General features: G+C 39.2%; 1 protein-coding gene across 1 annotated transcript in view; it reads right to left on the bottom strand.

The window, feature by feature from the left end:
* The window catches only part of LOC107084294 (DNA topoisomerase I, mitochondrial-like), a 38,976-nt gene extending 16,662 nt beyond the window's left edge, over positions 1 to 22,314 (bottom strand). The window contains exons 1-14 of the mRNA XM_015374078.1: positions 22,235 to 22,314; positions 21,874 to 21,992; positions 17,906 to 17,957; positions 15,664 to 15,710; positions 10,759 to 10,878; positions 10,576 to 10,663; positions 10,320 to 10,444; positions 10,130 to 10,245; positions 7,251 to 7,372; positions 5,502 to 5,624; positions 5,204 to 5,391; positions 3,434 to 3,578; positions 2,089 to 2,232; positions 1,711 to 1,896 (exon numbers count right to left, since the gene is read on the bottom strand). Of these exons, the coding sequence (XP_015229564.1) occupies positions 1,711 to 1,896; positions 2,089 to 2,232; positions 3,434 to 3,578; positions 5,204 to 5,391; positions 5,502 to 5,624; positions 7,251 to 7,372; positions 10,130 to 10,245; positions 10,320 to 10,444; positions 10,576 to 10,663; positions 10,759 to 10,878; positions 15,664 to 15,710; positions 17,906 to 17,957; positions 21,874 to 21,980 (1,563 nt within the window). The 5' untranslated portion in view covers positions 21,981 to 21,992; positions 22,235 to 22,314. The remainder of the gene's footprint in view (positions 1 to 1,710; positions 1,897 to 2,088; positions 2,233 to 3,433; positions 3,579 to 5,203; positions 5,392 to 5,501; positions 5,625 to 7,250; positions 7,373 to 10,129; positions 10,246 to 10,319; positions 10,445 to 10,575; positions 10,664 to 10,758; positions 10,879 to 15,663; positions 15,711 to 17,905; positions 17,958 to 21,873; positions 21,993 to 22,234) is intronic.
* Positions 22,315 to 23,277: the final 963 nt, after the last annotated feature.

Genomic DNA, 23,277 nt, shown 5'->3' with positions numbered 1-23,277 from the left:
TTTTTTTTCCCCCCTTCAAGGTCATTTGGTATTGCTGTGAAAGGGGACACAGAAATACAAGGAGAAGCAAAAGGAAGGATAGGTGGATGTTTTTGTCTTATCTGGGTTATTTCAGGTCCGTAAAGGAAGGACTGTTATGTCATTTCTTTCTGATAAAGTAATGCAAATTGTTATTGCTGATCTGCCATCAAATATAGAAATAATAATTAACAAGTGTTCACATTAATGCTAAAGTCTGTTGCCTTTTAGATTTTTTTTTTATCTTGCTGTGTGCACAACAATAAAGAGAAAAAAAAAATTGTTTTAAATAAAATTATCATTTCCAAGTCAGGACTAAGCATTTCAAACAGTGCAAAAATGTTATATACACACACACACACACACACACACACACACACACACACACACACACACACACACACACACACACACACACACACACACACACACACAGAGAGATACACAGCTGACAGTCCTACTGAATAGACTGTTAGAATTTTTATTATGGCAACAAAAAAGCAGCTAAGTAAAGAAAAACGAGTGGCCATCATTACTTTAAGAAATGAAGGTCAGTCAGTCTGGGAAAAAAAAGACTGACTGACCTGACTGGTTTGTGTAAAAGTGTGAAAATCTACACAAACCAACCTTGACCTATAGGAAAGTGTCAAACATTACATTAGCGTCATAATAATGTGCTCAAAAGCCTGGCTACCACTCAGCTACCAGAACACAAGCCTGTTTAAAGGACTTTTGCAGGCAGGCTAACAAAGGTCCTTATTAAAACTGAGGCACAGTTGACTTCAAGCAGCCTTTATAGAAAAACTTGGGGATGTTGGCCACCAGCTCATCTTTACTATAGACTGGAGTCACCTGACAGTATTTCTGGGTAGTAATGCGTTCTGATAAGCACCAAAAGACACGTCACCAGAGCATCCAGCTTTATCGCTGGCGCTGCTATGAAACTCATGTTGACAAGTTCATTTTCCAGTCCCGAAAAAAAAAAAACCCAACCACAGTTGCCGCACACTGAAAATTTGCCACTACACCTGAGAATTTTAAGCCGTGTAGTTTCAAACAACAGATTATTTTATTCCCTTTTTGAGAACAAATTTCTCACGCAGCTGTAGTTATGATGTCGTTTGCTGTTTCGTGAGACGCCGTCACTTGCAAAACTGCAATCTGAAAGTAATACTGCTGCTACAGAAACTCAGAGGAGTCAAAAATCAACAGTTATTAAAAAATAACATTTTTTTTTTTTTTTTTTAAATCGCCCGCAACAACAAAAAATTTAAATTAATTTATTTGTTTTTTTTTGCCCAGGCCTACATTCTACGTATAATTGTTTGAGTTTTGCAGGGAAGTGTTTAAGCCTCATCACTTCTTATCAATGTAAAAAAAGACTTAAGGTATTTCAAGAGGCAGAGTGTAACATTATCCCACTATAATGACCCAGTTTTCTAAAAATCAGTCAGTGTCTTTCAATCAGAGAACCTTGGGAACAATGAAATGCCCATCTCCAAAATACATTAACAAAACCAGGACAGAAACCGGACTTAAGCCCACCCTGGCACTGAACTTTCACTGTAAACACTGTTCCAAATTCAAAGAACAAAATCTGGTTTTATGTCAAGTATTATTCCTGATTCTAGTTTCAAACACATGAGTGTAAGAATGTCTGGATGTGGGTGTGTTTGTAAAGTGTACATCTACCTTCTTGATGACTGGAACCTTGTTGTAGTAGCGAATGGAGTCTTTACCCAGGAAGTCGAACTCCACCACCCACTCGTTACCATCCAGCTGATTGTGCAGGGTGATGTGCTCCACTCGAAGAGAGCAGCAGCCAACAGTATCCGCCGTCTCTCCTTCCTCTTTCTCATTTCCAGCTCTCAGGGCCAGCTGTTACAGGGCACAGGATTTAAGTTCAACATTTACATGAAACCCAAGCAGAGAAATGTATGTCCAAAAGATTTGATGTACTTTAATCTACTCTAGTTTCAAAGAATCAAGAACAAAGCAAGTACAAGTTCTTAAAGTGATTCAGACAAAGAAAATTTTTCTTCAACTGCTGTGAAGCAACTGGAAGCAAACCTTGTCTATGAAGTACAGGGCCACAGCCCTCTGCCTCTTGACCATCTCTTTAGACTTGAGATCCAGGAGGTACTGGTTACGAATGCTGTCCACACATGACTTTAGCTTCCGAGCAACCTCGTATTTCTCCCAGTCCTTTTCTCCCTGCACGTTTGGTTTGTTGAGAAGAGAAACAAAATGAGAAGACAGGGCCCGGTACACAAAAAGAGAGCAAGACACAGAAGGCGGACGAGAAAAATTAAACCATACGGCAGAATAAATGGAAATCAGCATAGAGAAAGAGGGAAAACATAAAAACTGGTGACACCCTGATAATAAAAAGAACTTTGTTATGAAAAAGCTGCAGCTTAAAAACATTCTATATGATAATCATATCATGAATGAATGCAGATTGAAACAAAGACTAAAATTTTAATAACATTCTTATCATGCACAGTTTGCTCCTGCTTATCAAATGTGACCAAGAATCTCCCCCGCCCCCACGGGTGGTTCATATTATGATGGAGATTAACAGCCGAGCGACAACTTCTCCACATTAAAGACAGCTCAGATGAAGGAGTGGAGAAAAAGCAGAAGCGTTTGCTTCTTTTGTACCCTCAGAGTAAATCTTTATATGAAATCTACCAACAGTATAATAAAATCAAGGATCCAAGACAGAAAGAAGCTGAGAAGAAGTAGCAGAGACCGAAGTTGGTCAGATCTGATGAGAAGTAGCAGAGGGCCATCTTTGTAAACATTCAGCCAGATACCATTTAGATAAAAGCAATTTAGGTGTTAATAAATAATGCCCTAATCAAACTACACATTTAAATTCATTGGAGATGATGGTAACAAATGACAGATGAAGTAACATGATGATCTGATACCATCCTTTCTTAACGCGCTCAGCCTGTTTCAGAAAAGATTTGTCAACATAAAAGTTGGTAGAGAAAGAAAAAAAGACTTGCAGCTGTAGCTGCACCTAAATGTAGTTCTTTAAAGTCTTGAAGCGTGGATAGGATACAAAAAAAGCTTCACAAATAAAAATTTCTCCTTTTCCTTCAACTTCCCAATAATGAATTATGCGGTACATTTGCATGCATCTATGTGTATGTATTATAAAAAATCATAAAATAATTTGATGCATTTGTGATATAAATACAGAACAGTAAATGCTGGGTAAAGTTGAAGCAGTGGAGAGCAGAATGCTTAGTGAAATCGATCCAGGTGTGTTAAAATCCACCAAAGAGTTCATGAAGAGTGATCAACTGTATGAAAATAGACCTCCCTGACAACCAATAAAGAAGTTTACTTGCTGCCATACATCTAGAATCATAACACAGATCATTTCCAACTGGGTGACTACCTTAAGCTTCGAGTTTGCATTGAGCATAATGTATTTAATGGAGCCTTGGATATTTTCAGTCCAGCTGGCCAGCCACGTCACTGTGTTGTCATGTCGAACTTCCTTCCAGTGGTGACCAGCGGGTGGTATAGGTGTGCGAGAGTCTCTGCCAAAACACAACATTAAGTGAGAGTAATTCTTGAACTGAGCTGGCTTCCCTTGGGTTGCTCACAGGAGAGTAACTGCAGGGGTGCTGGTTAATTGGGGGTGCGGGGGACGTGGGGGAGATGTGGAATGTGAATAAATATAATTTAAGGGAAATAAACAAAGAGACTAATCATTATGTTCTGCTCCCAATTATTCCTTGTGTTTGAGAGAAAGAAACTGCAAGATTGAGAAAAAAAAAAGCCTCATCTCTAATAATAAGAATACCAATTACAGAAATCCCTTTAAATAGTGTTGGGTATCAATTAAGCTCCATACTGCAGTTAGTAAATAAATGACATGGGGGAAAAAACAAATATCAGGTAACAGTAAAATAATTAACCATCCATCTGTGTTAGCATTAACATTTTGAGAATGTTTATGTTTCTTCTGCTAAGGTTTGAGTCTTGCTTCAATAACAACCCAGATACCAACATATGCTCATAGACACATCTAGTGCTGAATGGTAGCAGTGACACTATTTGACATAAAAGTTCAGGAGTTCCAACTCCAAAGACGGTTGCTGCACATTCATTGCAGGTTTTTCTGTCTCCATCACCTTGCTATCATCGCCATAATCACACTACTTGCATCGCCAGAAGCGGCTCAGTGGCTTAACTGCGTTTTGGTCACACCTCTTCATAAGGATAACACTTAAATCGCTTGCTCAGGTCGCTGGAATGTCTTTCGGTTTGAACACAACATAACATCAAGTAGATCTCGTTAGTGCCATGGCTTTGAATTAAAAACATGACAAGAAGAAAGGAAACAGAAGTTGCTGAAAACTCAAGTCGCCATTGGGGTCTAGCAGGAGCACAGAAAAACCTCAAAGCTGTATGCTGAAACATCCACAGGAAGAACTACAGCCAGTATACATCCATGGAATAATAATAATAATAAAAAAAAAAAAAAAAGGATTATTTTCCCTTAACTGCTTCTCTAACCACTGACCTACCACTTGTCTGTCAGGATCTACAGCAGTCTATGTGTGAAAAGAGGGCTATACCCTTTATCACAGGATAGACTTATGACCATGCACATACAGTAACAGCCATTCAAAATGGCCCTTCCCAGTCAAACGGCGGCCGAATGGCACCCCACTTCCCTCCAACTCCCAACAAAATCCCCTCTGACTTCCAGACACTGGAGTGACCCCTCTTGTCTATTTTTTTTTTCACTCTAATCCACACTTTTACTGAATTACGGGGTCTGACCAGGAGATGACTATCTTTAGATCTTAAGGTCCACAAATCATGGCAGAAAGAATATTTTAGTATAAAGATTGATGTTTTAAAAAGGAATTGTAGGGGACCAGCTAAGGGCACATCAAGGAAAGTGGAGAAATTTTCACTGGCTACTACTGTACTAAGATCTAAGGGCAATTCAGGCTCAATAAGTCACCCAAACAGGGACATTTTTAGACAGTGGAAAGAACCCACAAATACCAGGCCGTGGATCAAACCTTCTTGCTGCAAGGCAGCAGTGCTACAAGCTGTGCCACCATGCAGCTGATAATCCATAGTTTTAGAATGTTGAACAATAAACCTTTCATTTCATTGTCCTGTCTGGAAAAACAAATAGACTCACTTGCTACAGTTGATAATCACATCTTCAGGTTGGATTCTCTTCTTCAGCATTCCTTGTTTGGGATGCTCTCCTCTTCCTCGAAACAAACCTGGAGGCTCAATCTTAAAATTTCCGATCCGTTCCCTGTGGTGATCCAGCAGGCAATAGCCATATTCCTCCACTATTTTCTGATTAGCTTCTTTTATAACCTAAAACAAGTAATTGAGTCCAAACTGTAAAGAGACCAAGAGTCCCATCGGCCCCCCTCAAACACAACCTCAAAGATTTTTAGAAAAAGAGTGAAAAGAATCTGTGTTACCTGCTTCTCCTCTTTGCTCATGCTCTTCCTGGCTTCCACCTTGGCTTTATGCATGGCATGGATTTCTCTGAAGTCACACTTCTCAAGATCTTTAATCAGTGACTTCTCTTCAGGGGTCATTTCCTAACAGCCAAAAATGTATTAAACTGATGTGATTTCCTTCCTAAATTAGAATCAGCATAAAGAATATGGTCTAACAGCACTGATTAATTTTTTACCATATTAAATCATTCAAACTAACTGATGGTAATAATGCATAATGTGCCTCATAAGCTTCATGGGAAATGATTTTACTGCTGCAGCTGCAACTTTAGCATTATACATGATAAAGCCTCTAAATGGACCATAACCAGAAGGGTTAACGTCTATATGCAGACCAATAATAAATGTAATAAGAGCAACATTAAAGACAAAGGGTTTGGACTCATAGTTTAAGGCTTCTGCCCAGTAGGTCAACACATCACAGTGGTCTACCTCAGGCCATCAATACAGAGACAGCATCAGTTTATTCCTAAAGATCCTTATGATTAAATAGAAATAGTTTCAGAGATCACAGTGATTACAGTGAAGTAATCAAAAGTGAGTGGAGAATATTTTACTGTGCTAATGGACGGTTTTCTCAAGCTCAAACTGAACAATAGAGTGGAAAAGGGGTTTTAAATGACTTTAAACACAGCATGGTTATATCTCAGAAAGGGTTTTTTTTCTACCATCCTGCCTTCTATCACCAGTTCAACCGGCTGGTGGTGAAATGGGGGAATAAATCATCACCATAATGTAAAAGGTGGTGGAACAGGAGAAGTGCACTGTATGAATGAACATTTTTTTAAAGCAACTGAAAGCAAATAATACAGTTAACAGATATTAGCATGAAGCTCATTAAATTAGTGTTTTTGCGAGATATATTTTTTTTCCTCAAAAATGTAAATTGTTTGCGGAATATTAATTTACTAAAACTTTTGTTTTAACATTTAACATTAAATAAAGTTTGGCAGATTTAATGGATTAAAGTGTACCTAATGAAAAGGAGAGCAGTGTTACATAAAAATGGTCTCCATTCAGCACCACAGCAAAAATGACAGCAAAACTGGTTAAGGCATTGCAGAAAAGTCCAAACTGTAATGTGAGAACTTGAATCTGAGCATCCATGATGAACAGTGATACTCATAATAAGGCTCTTCAGATATATTTACACTGAGATTAGCAGTTGATATTTTCTAAGCATATATAAAACCAGCTGGAACCATACTGACAGTGTGGACAAGCAGTCAGTCAGCATGAATGACACCCACAATGGGGCGGGCACTGGGGGTAGTGAAGCGAGGAGGGTTTTTTTCCGGCTATAATAAAACTCTATAATTGGATTTGTTCATATGCAGGGAAGCTAGTTGTCTGGATTAGCATATCAATGCTTTCACATAAATCGTATTTTCAAGAGCATTGAGCACTAAGCAGCGCAAAAATTAATTCTGCATGATATGCCTCCAGGCTTGGCACCAAATTCTCCCTATAAGGAAGACTTCCTCACAGATGCCTTGGACATTCCATAATCATACCAGTCATGTATTTACATGTGTATGTCCTTTGGTGTCCAATGCATAGCTTAATTCAGATGCCCCATGACCACACTGAGTTTCATCAGGAACTTTAGGAACAAACTTGTTTTAAAAGCAGCAGACGTTCCATCAGGCCTGACAGGAACCACACTCCTACTGACAACAAAATAAATGTCCCATCTTTGGGCCATACCTTCCTCCAGTCCTTAAAGAAGTTCTCACGAAACACCTTCTTCGTTGTGTATTCATGGTCCAACATCTGGGCAAAGAAAACTGCCACTTCTTCTGCTGCTGGGCTCAGCTTCACCTTCTCACCTAGACACACATAAAAACTGTACGTTTATTACCTTTTAAAGAATTAGAATTAGTTTGTTGCAACCTTCTTGCTACATTTATATGCTTAACCGGTTTTATTCTCAATCATATGCAAACCTTTAGAATTTCACGGTCTAATAAAATATCCAGCATACAGAGGCAGCTACTACACCTCCTTTAGAGTGAGAGAGGCAGATTGAAAGAATGTCAGGCCTACTAACAGGAAGGAGTCATATACGCACAAAACAAAGGAATTAACAGATCAAATACCCTCCTATTAAATGGCATTGTGGTCAGACGATTAAACACGGCAAAAACAATCAGTCTCAGCTCATGTACACCCAGTATCATAAAGATTTAAGTATTTACAATTAGGGGTGTATAAAATACGTTAGAGTCAACGGCTACGTTCAGACCGCAGGCCTTGATGCTCAACTCCGATTTTTTTGTGAAATCCAAATTTTTTTTTTGCGTTGCTGTTCATATTTCCAAATATATGCGAATTGTATGTGATCTCCTGTGTGAACTGCAGTCATACAAGGCAAGTGTCCTGCATGCGCAGTAGAGGACGCAATGATGTCACAGGCCAGCGTGCTCTGTGTTTACGGAAGTAAACATGGATGGTAGCGCTGGAGCGGATCTAGCGATCTTTTCCAACCATAAAAACACAATCTTTTCAATATGGTTAAACATAAATACTGCTCTTGGCATAATCATCTGCCATGGTTGTTGTTTTTCTTGCCGCTTCTGCGTAGAAGGACGCAGAATAGTGACGTTTGACGGGTATTAATGACGTTCAGGTCGGATGAATCCGACCTGGCTGTTCAGACACAGGTCGCATTTGAAAAGATCTGATTCGTATCGGATTCAGGACCACATAGCCAAGTGGCCTGGGTCAGATTGGAAAAAATAGCCAATGTTTTTTTGAAGTCTCATATTCAAAGACTCTCTGAAGTCTATTAGATTTAAACTTATTTTTGTAGATTCAGAACAAAAACAGAAGATAAAATTTCATCTCCGTCTGCCCGATTGTGGCCAGTCGGCCCAAACAGGCTAAATAAGTGATCCGATGTCTGGACAGCGCTGACTACGCCTGAACACAGTCCAGATGTTTTGTTACAGAATTGGCCATGGACTTATCTGTATTAGTTGGACAGTCTTAAGGCATCTGTCCTCAGATGATTCAGGATGATTCCTGAAGGATTTGTATATATTCTGTGTGTACAAAATGACAAAGTCAGTCTAAGTCGAAGTAGCGATCGCCTGAGAGATTCACTAAACAAACCAGATGAAGTACAACATCAGAATCAGCAGAGTTTGGATTTTATTTTGTGTTCATAAGGCCAGAAAGCGTCTTTAGTCCTCTTAATGTTTTATTTTATCTTCATCTATTCTGAAGCCAAATTAACCAACACTGGCCCCACATTTCTACAGTAGCCATACTGACAGAACAATGCATTGCTAGAGTTGTGTCATTTTTTCCCCAAGTTTTTAGGTTCCAGGCCAGCTGGAAGAAGAGCAGCGCTTCTCTGACCGTTTGAGGGAGGATTATTGTGTGGGTCTGTTTTTGGGAGCTGGGCTCAGCCCCTTAGTTTTAATACAAGGAACCCTGAACACCTCAGCAGACCAAGACATGTTGGGAGAGTTCTATTGCTCCTTACTATGTGTGAACAGTTAAGTGAGGATCCCTTCCTCTTCTAACATGACAGTCCACCAGCGCACAAATCAAGGAGCCTGGAGACACGATCAGTCTGAAAATGGAAGCTCCTAACCTGCAGAAGGCTTATTCATGGAGCAAGAGAACAGCTCAAAGTTCTCTCTGCACGTAAATAATGGAAACCAAAACAGAAGAGGATGCAAGCTTAAATATCAATGACGTAATTCAACAAGAGATCAGGATCAGGAGAGAATCAGTAGCTAACATTAGGGAGAACCTGCAGAGGATTGTGAGAGAAGCGGAAGATATGTTATTGGATTCAAGCTGCCCTATCCGACAGACATTTTAGGATACCAGAAGAAAGCCAGCATCAGGATGCGTTAAGGCTTGACACCTTCTGTAATTTACATCCAAGGAAGACTGTACTTCGTGCAGGATCTCAGTAAATGTGACCTTCCACAGGACCTGGTGGTCATCTCCTACACCATCACATTCAATCCTTTTTTGTTCACCCATCTCTATGGTTTGGGTTCATCTCTAAAAAAAAAAAAAAAAACAGGGCCAGCTAAAACTGCTGGGGAAGATTGAGTCTGCAGAGAATCTTCAGGGCTGCCCTTAACTCCATCCACAACCTTTGCAGGTCCAGGCCCAAAGAAAAGGCAACACACACATCAGAGGCTCTTCAGATTTTCCTTCAAAATGTATCTGCATTTAATCATTTTTTTAAAAATCAGAAAGTTTAAGGTTTTGCCAAAAACACATCTGATTCTTCCTGTAGGAGAAACATGAAACCCCCACCCCCAACTGTGATTAGGCACCAGGCTATGATGGCTTCTTATCCCCTCCTAAATGTAGACACCAAGGAGACAGAAAAACTCTCAATTTCAGACACTTAAAGCACTTGATTCTGACACTTGTGGAGTAAAAAAGCCCATATTGGTGGCCTACTGATCCCTTTTAGGAAAGGAAAAGGTCACTGGAAGGTAATGATCATAACTGGTGAATTCAGAAATGATTGAGTATTATGTCACAAAATAAGACCTGTGGGAAAGTTCTTTAAGGCTGTCTGAGTCTTTTTAGACTCTCTCCGCTGAACTGACCTTTGTAGAAGAAGTTAACATTGTCAGGAAGAGGCTGGTACTCAGGAGGGAAGTAGGGTCCATTGTGTTCCAAGAACTTCCATTTTACTCCATCTTCATACTTCTCTTCCTCCCACCTGACAAAAAGCAACATGATGAAAAAAGGAAGGAGACGTGTCAAAGCAGGATGAAAAGGGCAGCATTTCAAAACCATCTCCAGCGGTTCTGCTCCTCCTCTTCCTTCTTTTTTATCTTCAGCTGTCTCGCTTCTGCGATCTCTTCTTTTGTCCTCTTGGCTTTTTTCGAGGATGGATGCTCTTCTTCCTCTTTCTTCACCTTCTGGGCAGAGATAAACATTGAAGATGTGGATTCAAAAACTCCTGCTGTGACCTGCTCTTACAACCAACCACCTCATCTTTTTAAGGTTTATAGATGGAGGAAGATTGCCAGGAAAGACTTATGTTTACCTTTTCTGTTTTCTTTTTGGATTTCTTTGTCTGAGCTTCTCCTTTATTTCCTTTTTCATCACTAAGGTGTCCATTGCTTCTCTTTAAGCTGAAGGAATAAGATAAAAAAAAAAAAAAAAAGGTTACTGCATGTAACCAATGAACGTGTTTAAATAGAGATCATATTTGATGAGGATCACTTACACAGGGGATGAAGCTGATTGTAAAGGTTCTTCTGAAGGTTCATCTTTGACCCTTTTCCTTTTCAAACCTTTTTTCTTTGAAGTAAAGTCCTCATCCTGAGGGTCTTGTTTCACCACATCACTGATCACAGAGATAAAAAAGGAATTTCTCTCCCTAATTACAATTGTTACTCTGTAGTTAACATTTGTTATACCTTTGGGTTAAAACATTAACCTTTTAAAAACATTTTAGCTTTAAACAGGAGGCCCAGTAATGTTTTCCATTTATTTGTGATTAAAATTATTCCCCTGAGACTATATTTTTTTTTATTTGAAAAATGTTTTAAATGCTTTCTTAGATACCATTTCACATACATTTGATTTTTCATATCAAAAGAAAGCTTTATGGCTGCTTGACATCAGTATCTGAAAACATGACTTTTAGTGACATCAAGCCATGAAACACATTTCATTGCACATTATGGCATAAAATAAAAAACAATAAGCACAAAATGATTTACTTCAAATCAGTAAATTACTCATAATTGTGATGATTAACCAGGAAACAGTTGTGCAATTATACAATTATAGCATTTACCTAAAAATAATTGCAATCACACATTTTGAAAGCAAGGAAAACAAATCCATGCATATGGGAATGGCCAAAAAAAAAAAGACAATCAGCGTCACCCCGCTTTGACATCCCATGTTGAGAAGATATGTAATGATAACGCCAGACCAGGCTAAGGCATTGGGTCATATGAGAGAAAATATTAAGGTTCTGCCGCAAATAATCGCCAAATTGGTTACTGAACACAAATGACGAGCCACTAAGGCAGAACTGCCCAGGACTGTTTCTGAGGAAACCAGCAACTATGGCACCTCTACAGCTGGGCTCCTGATGGAAGGTAATGAGCCTCCATTCAGATTTTCTCTCCCTCTCTCTGGACTGCATCTGGTTTGCACAACCCAAAGTAAGAGCGCAGATATAAAACAAGGATAATAACACTCTTTTAGACAAAAATAAACCTGCTAGGAAAAAAAAGGTAGAGAATGCATCTAATCTGACTCAGTTTAAAAAAAACAAAAACAATTGAAGACTAATAAAAATGTTTTTTAGTGCAAATCCTTTTCCTTCTAAGCCAGTCATAGTGGATGAGCAACAGAGCAATGTGGTGAACATCGCTTCCATTCGAAAATTTGTGCACAATCATTGTTAAAGCAGATCCTACTGACAGAAGCTCTAACACCAGATCATTTTTTGTCCAAAAAAGGGCAGTTAGATTGATTAAACTTTCAAAGCAAACAAAACTGAAGAAACACATCCTTCATTTCTTGATTTGAAATGGATTTGTTTTGACTTACAAATAAACAGCTAAATGCATATAAGTCCAGTGGATAAGAGCAACTCCCCTTTGCTCATCTCTTCCCATGATGAGCGAAGATTTCTGTTGCAGCCAGAAGACACCATTAGGTGTCAGTGTTAATAAGTCCTTTCTTCTCCAGGAAATTACAAATAAGTCAGTGCTCTTAACATTTGCAGAAGAGTCCTTGAAAGCAAATAGTCTTCAGAAGGGGATTACAAAAATGAAATATCACCCTATATTCTACCTTTGTCAACCTCATTTTAAAAGTGAGTACATTCTGATGACAAGGAGTTCAGCTCCACTAAAGTGTGATTAAAAGAAAATGGGAGCGCTGCTTAAAGCCCCTGTCTCATCTTGATGATTTAGACAGCATATGCCTGACGTATAAAAAATCTGGCAAAAACACTGGCATATGTTGGATAAGTTATGTGCACGCTGAAGTATGTGGAAAAACGCTGGCGCAAGTCGACATACATCGTATGTTGGGAAATCTTGACGCGCCGACGTATGCCAGTGTATGCTCATACGTGGGGCATATGTTACATGTAAGTTATCTGATCGCTGACATACGTTAAGTGTAAGTTACTCATAAGTCTTGGTGTGTAGCTTATCCAAAACCTATGAATAACTTATGCGTAACTTATAAAGAACTTATCTTAAATGCATATCGACATATTTGAGATGCTCCAGATGACCGCTGAACGTGTTTTTAACTTACAGCGACTGTATATTGGTGTATTGGCAGCGTTTTGGAATAAAATGAGGTTCACAGGAGAAAACTGTCTGTACTCCACCAGACTTCATCCCCACCTGTGACGGGGCAGCGTGGTCCCCTCCGCTGACACGCATGCACGCACACACAGAGCAACGCACGTGCGCACACACCCACTCATCTGTGAGTCCTTTTCCGTGTATGGCAGTTACAGCCGGATCGCTTTACTTACTTATATTACCCTCTTGTATGATGTGGCACAACCAAGGATGCACACTTGGTGATGCTCATTAATCAGAACTCATACATATACAGTTAAACACATACACACTAGGGATGGGACGATTTATGAAAACCGTCCGAACCGTTCGGTTCGACTGTCTCGGTTCGATTCACGTGTGTTTCGTTCGGTTCATGCGCTGCTCCTTTTTCTCATAGGCGAAGCGTTTACACTCCAGAGCAGAAGGTGGCGGTACTGCGACCAAAGCCAACCATCAGTAGTAAACAAGAAGAAGAAGAAGCGAAGCAGCTTAGACGGGTGTAGCAGGGAAAAAAATCAGTTGTTGTAGAGAATTGTGTCGGAATGGCGAGGGGGAAAGAACAGGAGTTGGAAGACGCGCCAGCAGCACTTTATAGGTCTGCTGTATGGGACCGCTTTGCATTTAGAGTGACCTACGATGACGGCGGAAAGAAAGTTGTGGATAAAAGTGCAACAGTGTGCAAGCATTGTGCAACACGTTTTGTTTATGCTAACAGCAACATGACCAACATGTCATGCTAACCCCGAAATCCCACATACTCCGTCAGCAACCCCCGCTGCGCTCCAGACCGGCTGCTCAAAGCAAAGCATACAGCCCCCACTGTGGCTCCTGTCCGCTCCGCTCTAAGTCCCTTGGTGATGGTAGAGAGCATGCGCGAGATGATTAAATTCAAAGCAGCAAAACATACGGAAATGATCTAGGGTTTCCGCGGATCATTAAAAATAATTACAATCCATTATTTTTTGGGGCATTTTTTCATTAATTTCATAAATTTTTATGGGATTTCGGTGTAACAATCAACATATATCGAACCGAACCGAAAACCGTGACCAGAAACCGTGAATCGAACCAAACCGTGGATTTTGTGAATCGTTCCACCCCTAATACACACGTTTGCACTTACCCGTGGAGCGTTGTTTCGACCAAATGGGCCATTTGAGAGAAAGTGGGCAGGGTACTTCCGGGGTTTTTCTTTCTTGTTCGTTTTTCCCCATAAAGGAAGTCAGTGATTTTCCGCTGGGAAGCTTAATTGTATTTTTTTTAAACTAAAGAAAGTAGCTTCAGAATGGAAGCAGGAATTCAATATTGTTTTTTCTTGGGATGTTTTTTTTATTTAAATTTTCTTTCTTATTATTATTACAATCAATGCTCAATTGTTTGCTGATCTAATTCTAGGGCGGGGCTTAGGATTTATAAAGAAGAGCTACTGGCCCTGCTGGGTCAGACTGGCCTGGTTACAGAGAAGGTAACGTTGCTGTGCAGCACAAAAAAGTGTTTTGTTTTTTTGAAAGGATGTAAATACTACACTTGTATCCATATTATTTTTTTTATATTTTTCCCTGCTGCTCTGCACTTATTTTTGGGAGGTATAAAATAAAATTCGTAACCTGAAGATGTCGACATGCCCTCCATGATTTTTTCATTATTTTGGAGTCAAGTTTACTGTGTCAAGGCCCAACACAGGGGGTGTTAGCAAGAATCCACGACACCATCGTAGGGTGAGCGAGAAGGTGAATGTGATGGATCTTCACTGCGTTCAAGGCCAGGGCCAACAAACTCCTTGGCAGACATGATGCTGAATTTGCTGCAACTGCAAACCCTTTTTCTCTTTCTTTTTATCCATTTTTTTTGGTGGGTGGTAAAGAGAAGCTGGGTTAATACAGCAATCAAAGAAATCTACTCATGCAGGCCGGGTGCCTTGCTGCCCCTCTCAGGACACTGACTTGTTACATTTCATGGGCATTACGCTGCCATGTGCAATGCATACGTTAGGCCGTTTTTGGACATAAGTTCTAGACTCGTTATGAATACTAAAAAATATAAAAAGTTCAGCGTATGCTAAAGTTTTAGAAGAGTCTGGTACGTCAGGCATACGCTGGCTAAATCGTCAAGGTGTGACATTTTTCTGTCAAACTGTTCTACTGACCAAACATCTCTAAAACATTACAGAAGGTAGTGTGGGTTACAGTTTCCATTCTGACATTTACAGCCACCGGTTCTACAGCATCACAACCCTAGATTGTATCTTTCCTCTAATGAATAAAGTCCAGTAAATCATAATATTTAGCAGCACAAACCTTTGAGGTGCTAAAGAGCAGAAGAGAAACTGTTTCTCTGACTGGTATCTCATCTGAAATGTCACTTATCGGACTGGGATGGGTTAAATCAACATCTTCCAAGTTATCCATTAACAACTATACAGGAGGACTGCTGCGAGTCACGTTTGGCGCAGCAGGCCTTCAGCTGGTCGGACACTGGGCCACCATTCCTGCTGAGTATTCAACTACTGAAACCATGCACTCTCTTTTATTACCCCTGTGACAGGTCACAGATATTCTCCCTCAGCACTGAGTTAAATGAAGTTGTAGAGACAGCTTAGCGCATTATACAAAGTGAAAAAGCAGATAGATATATCTATAAATGGTCCTTAAACATCCAAACAAAAATCAATTTCCTTTACCTCTGGAGGGAGAAGAACCATAGAAGGGAAAGAGATGATTGGCACAACAGCAACATAATCTCTTTTCAGCTTATTGTGTTGGCCTTTAAAAGTATATCATCATCTAGTGTTAAAAATGATTCCCTACCTGGAACTGCAGACTTGCTCCAGGCTTTCCAGCTTAATTGTCTTGACCTACGAGAAAGACAATGCATTAATGCTCAGAGGATGTCTGCAAGGCAAGTCACAAAGGTATTACATGTGCACAAATTTCAGACAAACACTATACAAACCACATTATTACATTTCAGTTTTATTACTGCTGTATTTTTACTCGAAGCATACAGGGAAAAATTAAACTCTTGTTAAAATGATCTAAATAGATGTAGAGTTTAGGGTTGAAACAATTAATCAGACTAATAATCATTCATCAGTTATTAATGGCAGTATACAGAGTAAAACATGGAAACAAGTAAGAGGCCCTGTTGTAGCTGTTTTAAAGGGACATAGTCAAGTATTATGACTAGGGCTGAGTACCGAACATCGGTTCTTTTATGGTACCGATCGAAATGCTTCGGTTTTACAGAGTATCGAAACATGCCTCATCTTTCGGTGCCAAGTTTCGGTGATTGGCTGTAACACTTAACGTGATTGCGTCATCCAGGAAAAATACACAGGTGGTCACACCTACAGCCCGGGTTCATGTGTATCTGTTGTGAACTGGTTGCGAGCGTCGTGGAACCCCTTTAAAATGCTCCCCAGGTCAAAAGTGTGGCTTCACTTTATTAAGACTGATGCCAATGCAATACATCGTGCACGGAAACAATTTAAGACCAGAAAGTTGCTCAGTGTTTGACTGCAAGAAGAGCAGACCGCAGCTGGCGCAACCATACTCCTCTCAGCAGCCAGCGGGCAGTGCAAAGCCAGAGCGGAGTAAATCATGCCGAGTTCACACTGGACGCAGCAGGAGCAACAAAATCGCGTCTGCTGCTTACTTTTTGCTGCTTGTAGCAGTTTCTGACGCGCGGCTGAAGAAGCTTTCGAAAAGTGGCTCTGATGCGCGTTGGTCGGAGCTACTCTATCCTTTATTTGCCTGGCAGCGATATTTGCTGTGATCAGTGGGAATAAAGTAGTTTTATTATGTTTTTACTTGAGAAAATCCACCTGAAAACTTAATCAGTGCAGTCAGTTCATCCAGATTACCATCCTGCCTTCCAATATCATTTCTGTCGGAGCTGCTCAGACCCCCACATACCAGCGGTGCTCTGTCCCGTTCTCGTCCCGTTAGCCATCTTTTTCTGCACATGTGCACTTTCAGCTGCATATGTGTGGCAAGCTACGGTTTCAGCCAGTCATTGAGGCTCACTTTTCTCACAGCGGTTCTTTGAAAATGGCCGAGGGTCGTAAGAGAAAAAGTGTCTACGAAGTGAATGAAAAGAAAAGAAAGGCCTCAGTAGAGGCAGAGATATCCCAGAATGCTTTTTGCTGAGAGCTTCCTTCGCAAAGTACTATGGGACCTGCTGTTGTTTGCTATAAGTTCCACTATATAGTCCCCGCTGTATGTGGACACGGTAAGCTTGTATGACCTATTAGCACAACACATTTTAAACAGGGTGTGCCCAAGGAGAAATGGGCTTGTGCATGAGTTTGCGTGTGCATTTTTTTTTTAAGTGGAGAGGGCAGGTCTTTAAAAAAAAAATTCTCCACAATACCTTTAAATAAATAAAATTTAAATGGCACGTGAAAACATTTGTTCATGCTATAACTCTGAAAACAACATGGCAGCTGCAGATGTAACACATTAGCTTTATCCATATTTCAGCCACTGCTTTATAGGGCACCATCATCCTCAAACTACTTCCTGTCTTCATCTTTTTACAAGGCAGCAGGTTCAGTTGCAGATCATGTGACTCATTATGCGAAAGAAGCGTTTCCATTGCAGTTGTCTGAGATATAAGAAGATCCACGTAACTGAACACACCCCCCAATCAAAGTGCAAAAACAATAAAAAAAAAATTTTTATTTTTTTTTTTCAAAATTGCAGGGTTTTTTTTTCCATTAAGCATATTAGGTTTTTAGGTAATTACAATTTGGCTAATTTGATGTTCAATGGAAACGCAGCTATTCTAAGTACGCGGCTACACAAAGCACTTTGTTTACCAACTAATAAGGCAAAATCAAAAAGTAAAATAGAAACGAGTCAACAGCTTGTGATATTTCAATCGGATGACTTATGTATTTAGAGGGATCTACTGCTGTAGAAATGAGTGAGGTCATGATTCATGACTAGCCCCCTTTAAAGCTGTATGGTGAAATAGCTCAACATAGAAATCTCCATCAACACAACTGTAGTGTACAAATAACAGAAATGAGCAAAAAATGGGCTTTACCTTCTTATCAGACGTGGCATTCTTGTCCTCTTCGGAGTTTGTTGGCTTTGGGCTTCATGACAGCATGTCAAGACAGAAGAAGAATATGAGAAAAACAATTTTCTTTTTTAAAATGCAGTTACTTTTTACACAATTGGTAATGTATTAAAAGTTGTTATTCAAACGCTAAACCAGACCAGGGTATCTTAATGGCACGCAGGGCTCATTTAGCCTGAAATTAAACTGTAAATGAAACAAGCATAGTGTTATTCTATGCAGTATTGCATTGCTCTTATCTGAACACTGCTTTTATTCCTAAAAAGATGCTTTTATTTTGAAGGAGAAATGCTCTCTACCGAAACCGATGGTCCAACTCAAGCAAGTAAGCCGCTATAAGCAGGCTCTGCACAGTCAAATAACAGAATACAGAGGATTTAATAAGTCTTGAACCTCAATATTTATTTTATAAAATTTAAAGTTGTGTGTCGTCTAACCACTTTAAAAAAAGCCTGCTGTGTGAAAGTACCCCAAGGTACACACCTTTGTTCAAGATAATGACTGCTCCTGACCCACAGATGCCCACCTTTTGAGAAACAACACTGAATCCAGATTTTTTTAATGTAAATAAATAAAGAAAAAAGAAGAAATCAAAAACCAATCTGAATTGTTTTTTTCTGACTAATTGAAACTTTCTCAAAGCAAATAGTTTGTATAACGTAACTGACTAAAAGACATTAGAAAACCCATCTAATTTTGGCTTTTGCTGGTGCTCTAACTTCTAGCTGGCCACAGATGCAGAGCGATTATACATTATTTTGAGTATACAACAGTTATACTTTGCTATCTGATGCTAAGCTAGAAGAAAGTGAACTGAAAATTAACTGATTTTTTGAGCTAAAAATAAAAAAGGTCTAAAAATCTTTTTAACTGATGTCTGACTCATCTTCTCTTTTTGGATCATTTTAGTCAGGCAGTTTTTGAAAATTTGGCTAAATGCTGAATTAAAACCTTCGACGAAGGCAATAAAAGAGTTTACACAAGCTCAAAAAGATTTCTGCAACAAATCACCATCACTAATTCAGTCAGAGTGGCGTGAAATAACGTGAAGCAAGCCGTCGAGATGCCGACTAGTCTGTGGTGCCAGTGGTGCATACAGGTGTCTATTCATCTCTTTGCTCTCATCAATTACACAGGCCAATGACAGATCCTTCTGCTTTCATTTGGCTGCTCATATATGCATGGTAATAAATGCATTTGATATTAAAGTGAATTAATTTATTCATATGAAGATGAAGTACACACTGTATGGTTTGTAATGAATGCAAGCACTTAATGTCACCAGACTTCTTGACATCCCCAACAGTGAAGGATTTCCTCTCTTACCCTTTGTCTTAGCAGCACATGCACAAGCCATCATTTAAATGATCTTATTTATCAGCTCTCAAGTACATAGACTCAAAAATTTAATCTGTCTCTCTATCTGAACAGCATGAGAGGCAACACTGAATGAAAACTTAGCCTTGATGTGTGACAGAGAACAGATGTTGGATGTGCTGGAGCAACATCATAGGCATACGTTAGTAGAGAGCTGCTCTACAGTCATAATCATCTTACAATGACCCGAGATACTGATTTGATAATAGTGCCCCAGTCTCTAATGTTGGAACAACAATTCAACATAATCCACACTGATCTTTTCTAAGGTTACCATCAATGGTTATGCAATTTATGTTTTGGTCTCAGCTCTCAGATTTTCAATGTTATTATTCCTAAAATAAAATAAAAAAAAGAAATCTTGTCATGAGGGCGTTTAGTTAAAAAATACCCACACTAATCACAGATAGTAACCCAGAATTCAAACAGCTATCGATTTATTTAGGCTCGTTGGTGACGTTGGGCCTCCATGTCAAACATGTCATCTGACAAAACAGTTTGATTAACATTTGAATAGAATTTTTTAATAGTGATTGATATAATTGACATGTTTGTTTCTTGTAATTCATGCCTTCCAGAAAGCTTTATCAAGTTTAGAAAAAGGGATGGGCACAGGATCCTCACCAGGATGCTTTATGAGCATTGCCAGTGTGTTTGTGTGTGGAGGATATTTATTTTTATTTATTTTTCTCTTCTGCTCTGCTGTCTGGGCTATAGCGTGTTCACCTGCCTTGTTCAGCTGATGGTGGTCTTAAGGGTTCTGTAGGAGATCTTGGAAAAATCTTGCCTCTCCCTTCAGACCACCCCTCGAACCACACCTTCAAAACACATGAACAGCAGCGCTGATGATGGAGAGCACTATGATCACTCCTCTAAAACAGTTTAACGCCTAAATTAACTTAAAATGCCGAAATCTGACGGTAAAACATGTTCACTTTTATTATCCTGGTGCCTGCAGTTTGGATTACATACATGAAAAACACCTTCCAGCCACCATGGCAAACCGCGAGGAGGCGACCGGGCCATAGGCTGCTGTTGAATGGGATTCCCAGTGACAGTGCACTGCTGGTGTACGGGGGTCTGAGCAGCTCCGACAGAAATAATATTTGAAGGCAGGATGGTAATCTGGATGAACTGACTGCACTGACGATGTTTTCAGGTGGACTTTCTCACTTCAAAATAAATTCAAACTACTTTTTACCCACTGATCACAGCAAATATAGCTGCCATTGTTACAGGCATAGAAAGGATAGCTCGTGCATTTTTGCTGCTTCAGTTCTAAATAGGGTAACCAGACATCCTCTTGTTCCCAGGCATGTCCTGGTTTTCATATCTAAAAAAAAAGTCCGGGGGGAATTTCAAAATCATCCAGGAATCTGGTCGACTACAGTGCAGCAGAACCGAGCCGTGAGCTCCGGGGCTGGGGACAGAGTGACCGAACCTGACCTGGTGAAGGTACGTTTTCCCCTCTTGCCGGGTAAGGCAGGCAGGGGGAAGCATACTGTCACCGGGTCGGGTTCGCTCACACAGCCCCGCTGGTGTTCCCGGACCAACCCCGTAGCTCAGAGCTCATGCAACAATGGACTCTGGAAAAGTAAGCTTTTAAGTTGGTTTTCATACTTGAGATTAGTGCAAAGGAAGACAGATACATATGATAGAAGTCGAGATTACACTTGCTGTATTATATGTGAAGTACAAGAGCAGAGCCCAAAATATTTCCAATCTGAGGAAGCATCTGGTTAAGCACAAGGTTTTTCACAAGCCTGAATTGTGCACACTTATCAACAGCCTCATATCCAAGGCAACAACTTCTGCTTTCAGCACAGTTAGTGGCTCGTCTCAAGCAGGCAGCAATATGAAACACCTACAACACCATCTCCATCTGCTTAAAGTAAATAAATACAAAAATTATGCTCGACAAGATTTTTCAAATCTATGGGGAATTGTCCACAATGACACAACAATGCAATGACTCATAGGCAGCTGTTAAAGCAACCAGGGATCCCAGAACACAAGGGCTGACAGCATCCAGGCCAAACTGCACTAATGATGTATTTCATAAAAAAAAAAGGAGCTCACACCAAAAGCTGAGAAATTCCTTCTACATCTCCAAATTTCAGTTCAAATATAGTTGTTGTTTGTTTTAATCTCCCCTATTCTGGTTTTCAACAAAAACAAATGTCGTTAGTTTGTATGTATTTTAAATGATTAGGCTATTTTCAATAAAGCTACAGGAAACAAAGCCTAGTGTACAAGTTTCCCTTCCTGACATTAAAACGTTTAAAATCTGAGCTTTTACACGACCAAATTTTTTTAAATGCACCTGTATTCTCTTATTTGATCAGGTTCGTACTTGTTAGAGCAAAAATATTTGAATTTAAAACGGGCATACGATAACATATAATTATTTTTTTTATTTGAATTCAAACTTTGAACCGACGTATGATTTACAAGTCTTTCAATTTGAATATCTAAATGCAATTATTAAAAAAGAAAAAAAAAGAAAAAAAAAGTTGCTTAAGTACTTTTCTTTGATTGATCGACACACCCCTCACCTGTTCAATGGCTCTGCACCGGAACCAGCGCCCTCACTCAGCCTTTTCAGTTTGGTTGCTTTTTGCTTCTTCGCTGGATCTCCTTTAGCGTAATTTTCTCTCCCCATTTTACCGCAGATCTTCTCGAAAAGCACTTAGAAATTAGTTTGTTAAAAAATACATTTAAAAACCACAAAAACCGTTGGACAAACGCCAGGATGATTAGCCTAAATTATATTAGCCGCCATATTAGTCATTAGTTAGCTAAGAACTTTAAGCAATGTCAACAACAAAAAAAAAGAAAAAATAGCAGCTGACATTAATTATGTAATTAAAATTAAAATATAACATTCAATGAAATACACTGAACAAAATTACTCACCGTTTGGAATATCGGTAAAATTGGGATATTTTCCTTGCAATGCAACCTAAAAGTTTTTCTCCTGTGTTGACTTAGCCATCGGCGGCAGTTCCAGCTGGATTCTGATTGGATAAAAAAAAGTCTCGCGAGTTTTCAATTTCAGCAACGTTCAACTGGGATACTGGTCATAAGCACTAGAGGCGCTTCAGAGCTTAAGATAGGACTGGAGGGGGCGGGGGTTGGACATGTAAAACTTTTTTAACCGGTTTAAAATGGTTTTTGATCATGTTTGAATATATTTAACTTGATGAACATATTTTTGTTCGCCCAGAATTCAATTAAGATAGATTGAGTTTAATTGAATCAAAACGAAAGTTGTGGTCAGGAGTTTTGGTCTTGATTGGCCTGTCTCTTATATACATATATTGTCTTTTATAAATCTTCTGTAATATACATTTATGGAAACCAAATTTTTACATGCACTGTCAGGATAAGTATATTTATCTGTTTGATAAATATACTTATCTTTTCATATTTAGGACAGAAAGTATTTACAAAGTTAAATTTGGTTAATAACTAGATTGAATTTGATATAGTACTATAAACCGAAAATATTTTTTCTTTTAAAAAAAATGGGGAAACTACAATAATGGCATGTGAGTGAGCTTCAAAGATTTTTTATTTTTCATTAGGTTAAATAGAGGCATACTCATGGATACATATTAAGGCAACTCTTCAGTTATACAGCTTCCTTTTGTGACATGAAAAATTATAAGAAATCTACCAAAACATCAGAAACAGAATGGTGAACTATGACAAACGTGTTTCATACTTGGGTTTTGTTTTTTTGTTTTTGCAGATGCCTGAAGGTGCCACATAGTTGTTTTTTTTTGTTTGTTTTTTGTTCTTGTTTTTTTATATATATATATTCAGCTATATTGGGTTGCCAACATACAATTGTTTATGTCATAAACATATCCAAAGGCATTTTTAATATTAGAAATTTTCTGATTAATTTATTAGTTGTTGTGCATCACAGACGTCAATGTGGAGCAATACATTGC

The sequence above is a fragment of the Cyprinodon variegatus genome, unplaced genomic scaffold, assembly GCF_000732505.1.
Source record: "Cyprinodon variegatus isolate N-32 unplaced genomic scaffold, C_variegatus-1.0 Scaffold97, whole genome shotgun sequence".
In the NCBI taxonomy this organism is placed as follows: Eukaryota; Metazoa; Chordata; class Actinopteri; order Cyprinodontiformes; family Cyprinodontidae; genus Cyprinodon; species Cyprinodon variegatus.
Note: the sequence above shows the minus strand (reverse complement) of the source record. Positions and strands in the feature narration are given on the sequence as shown.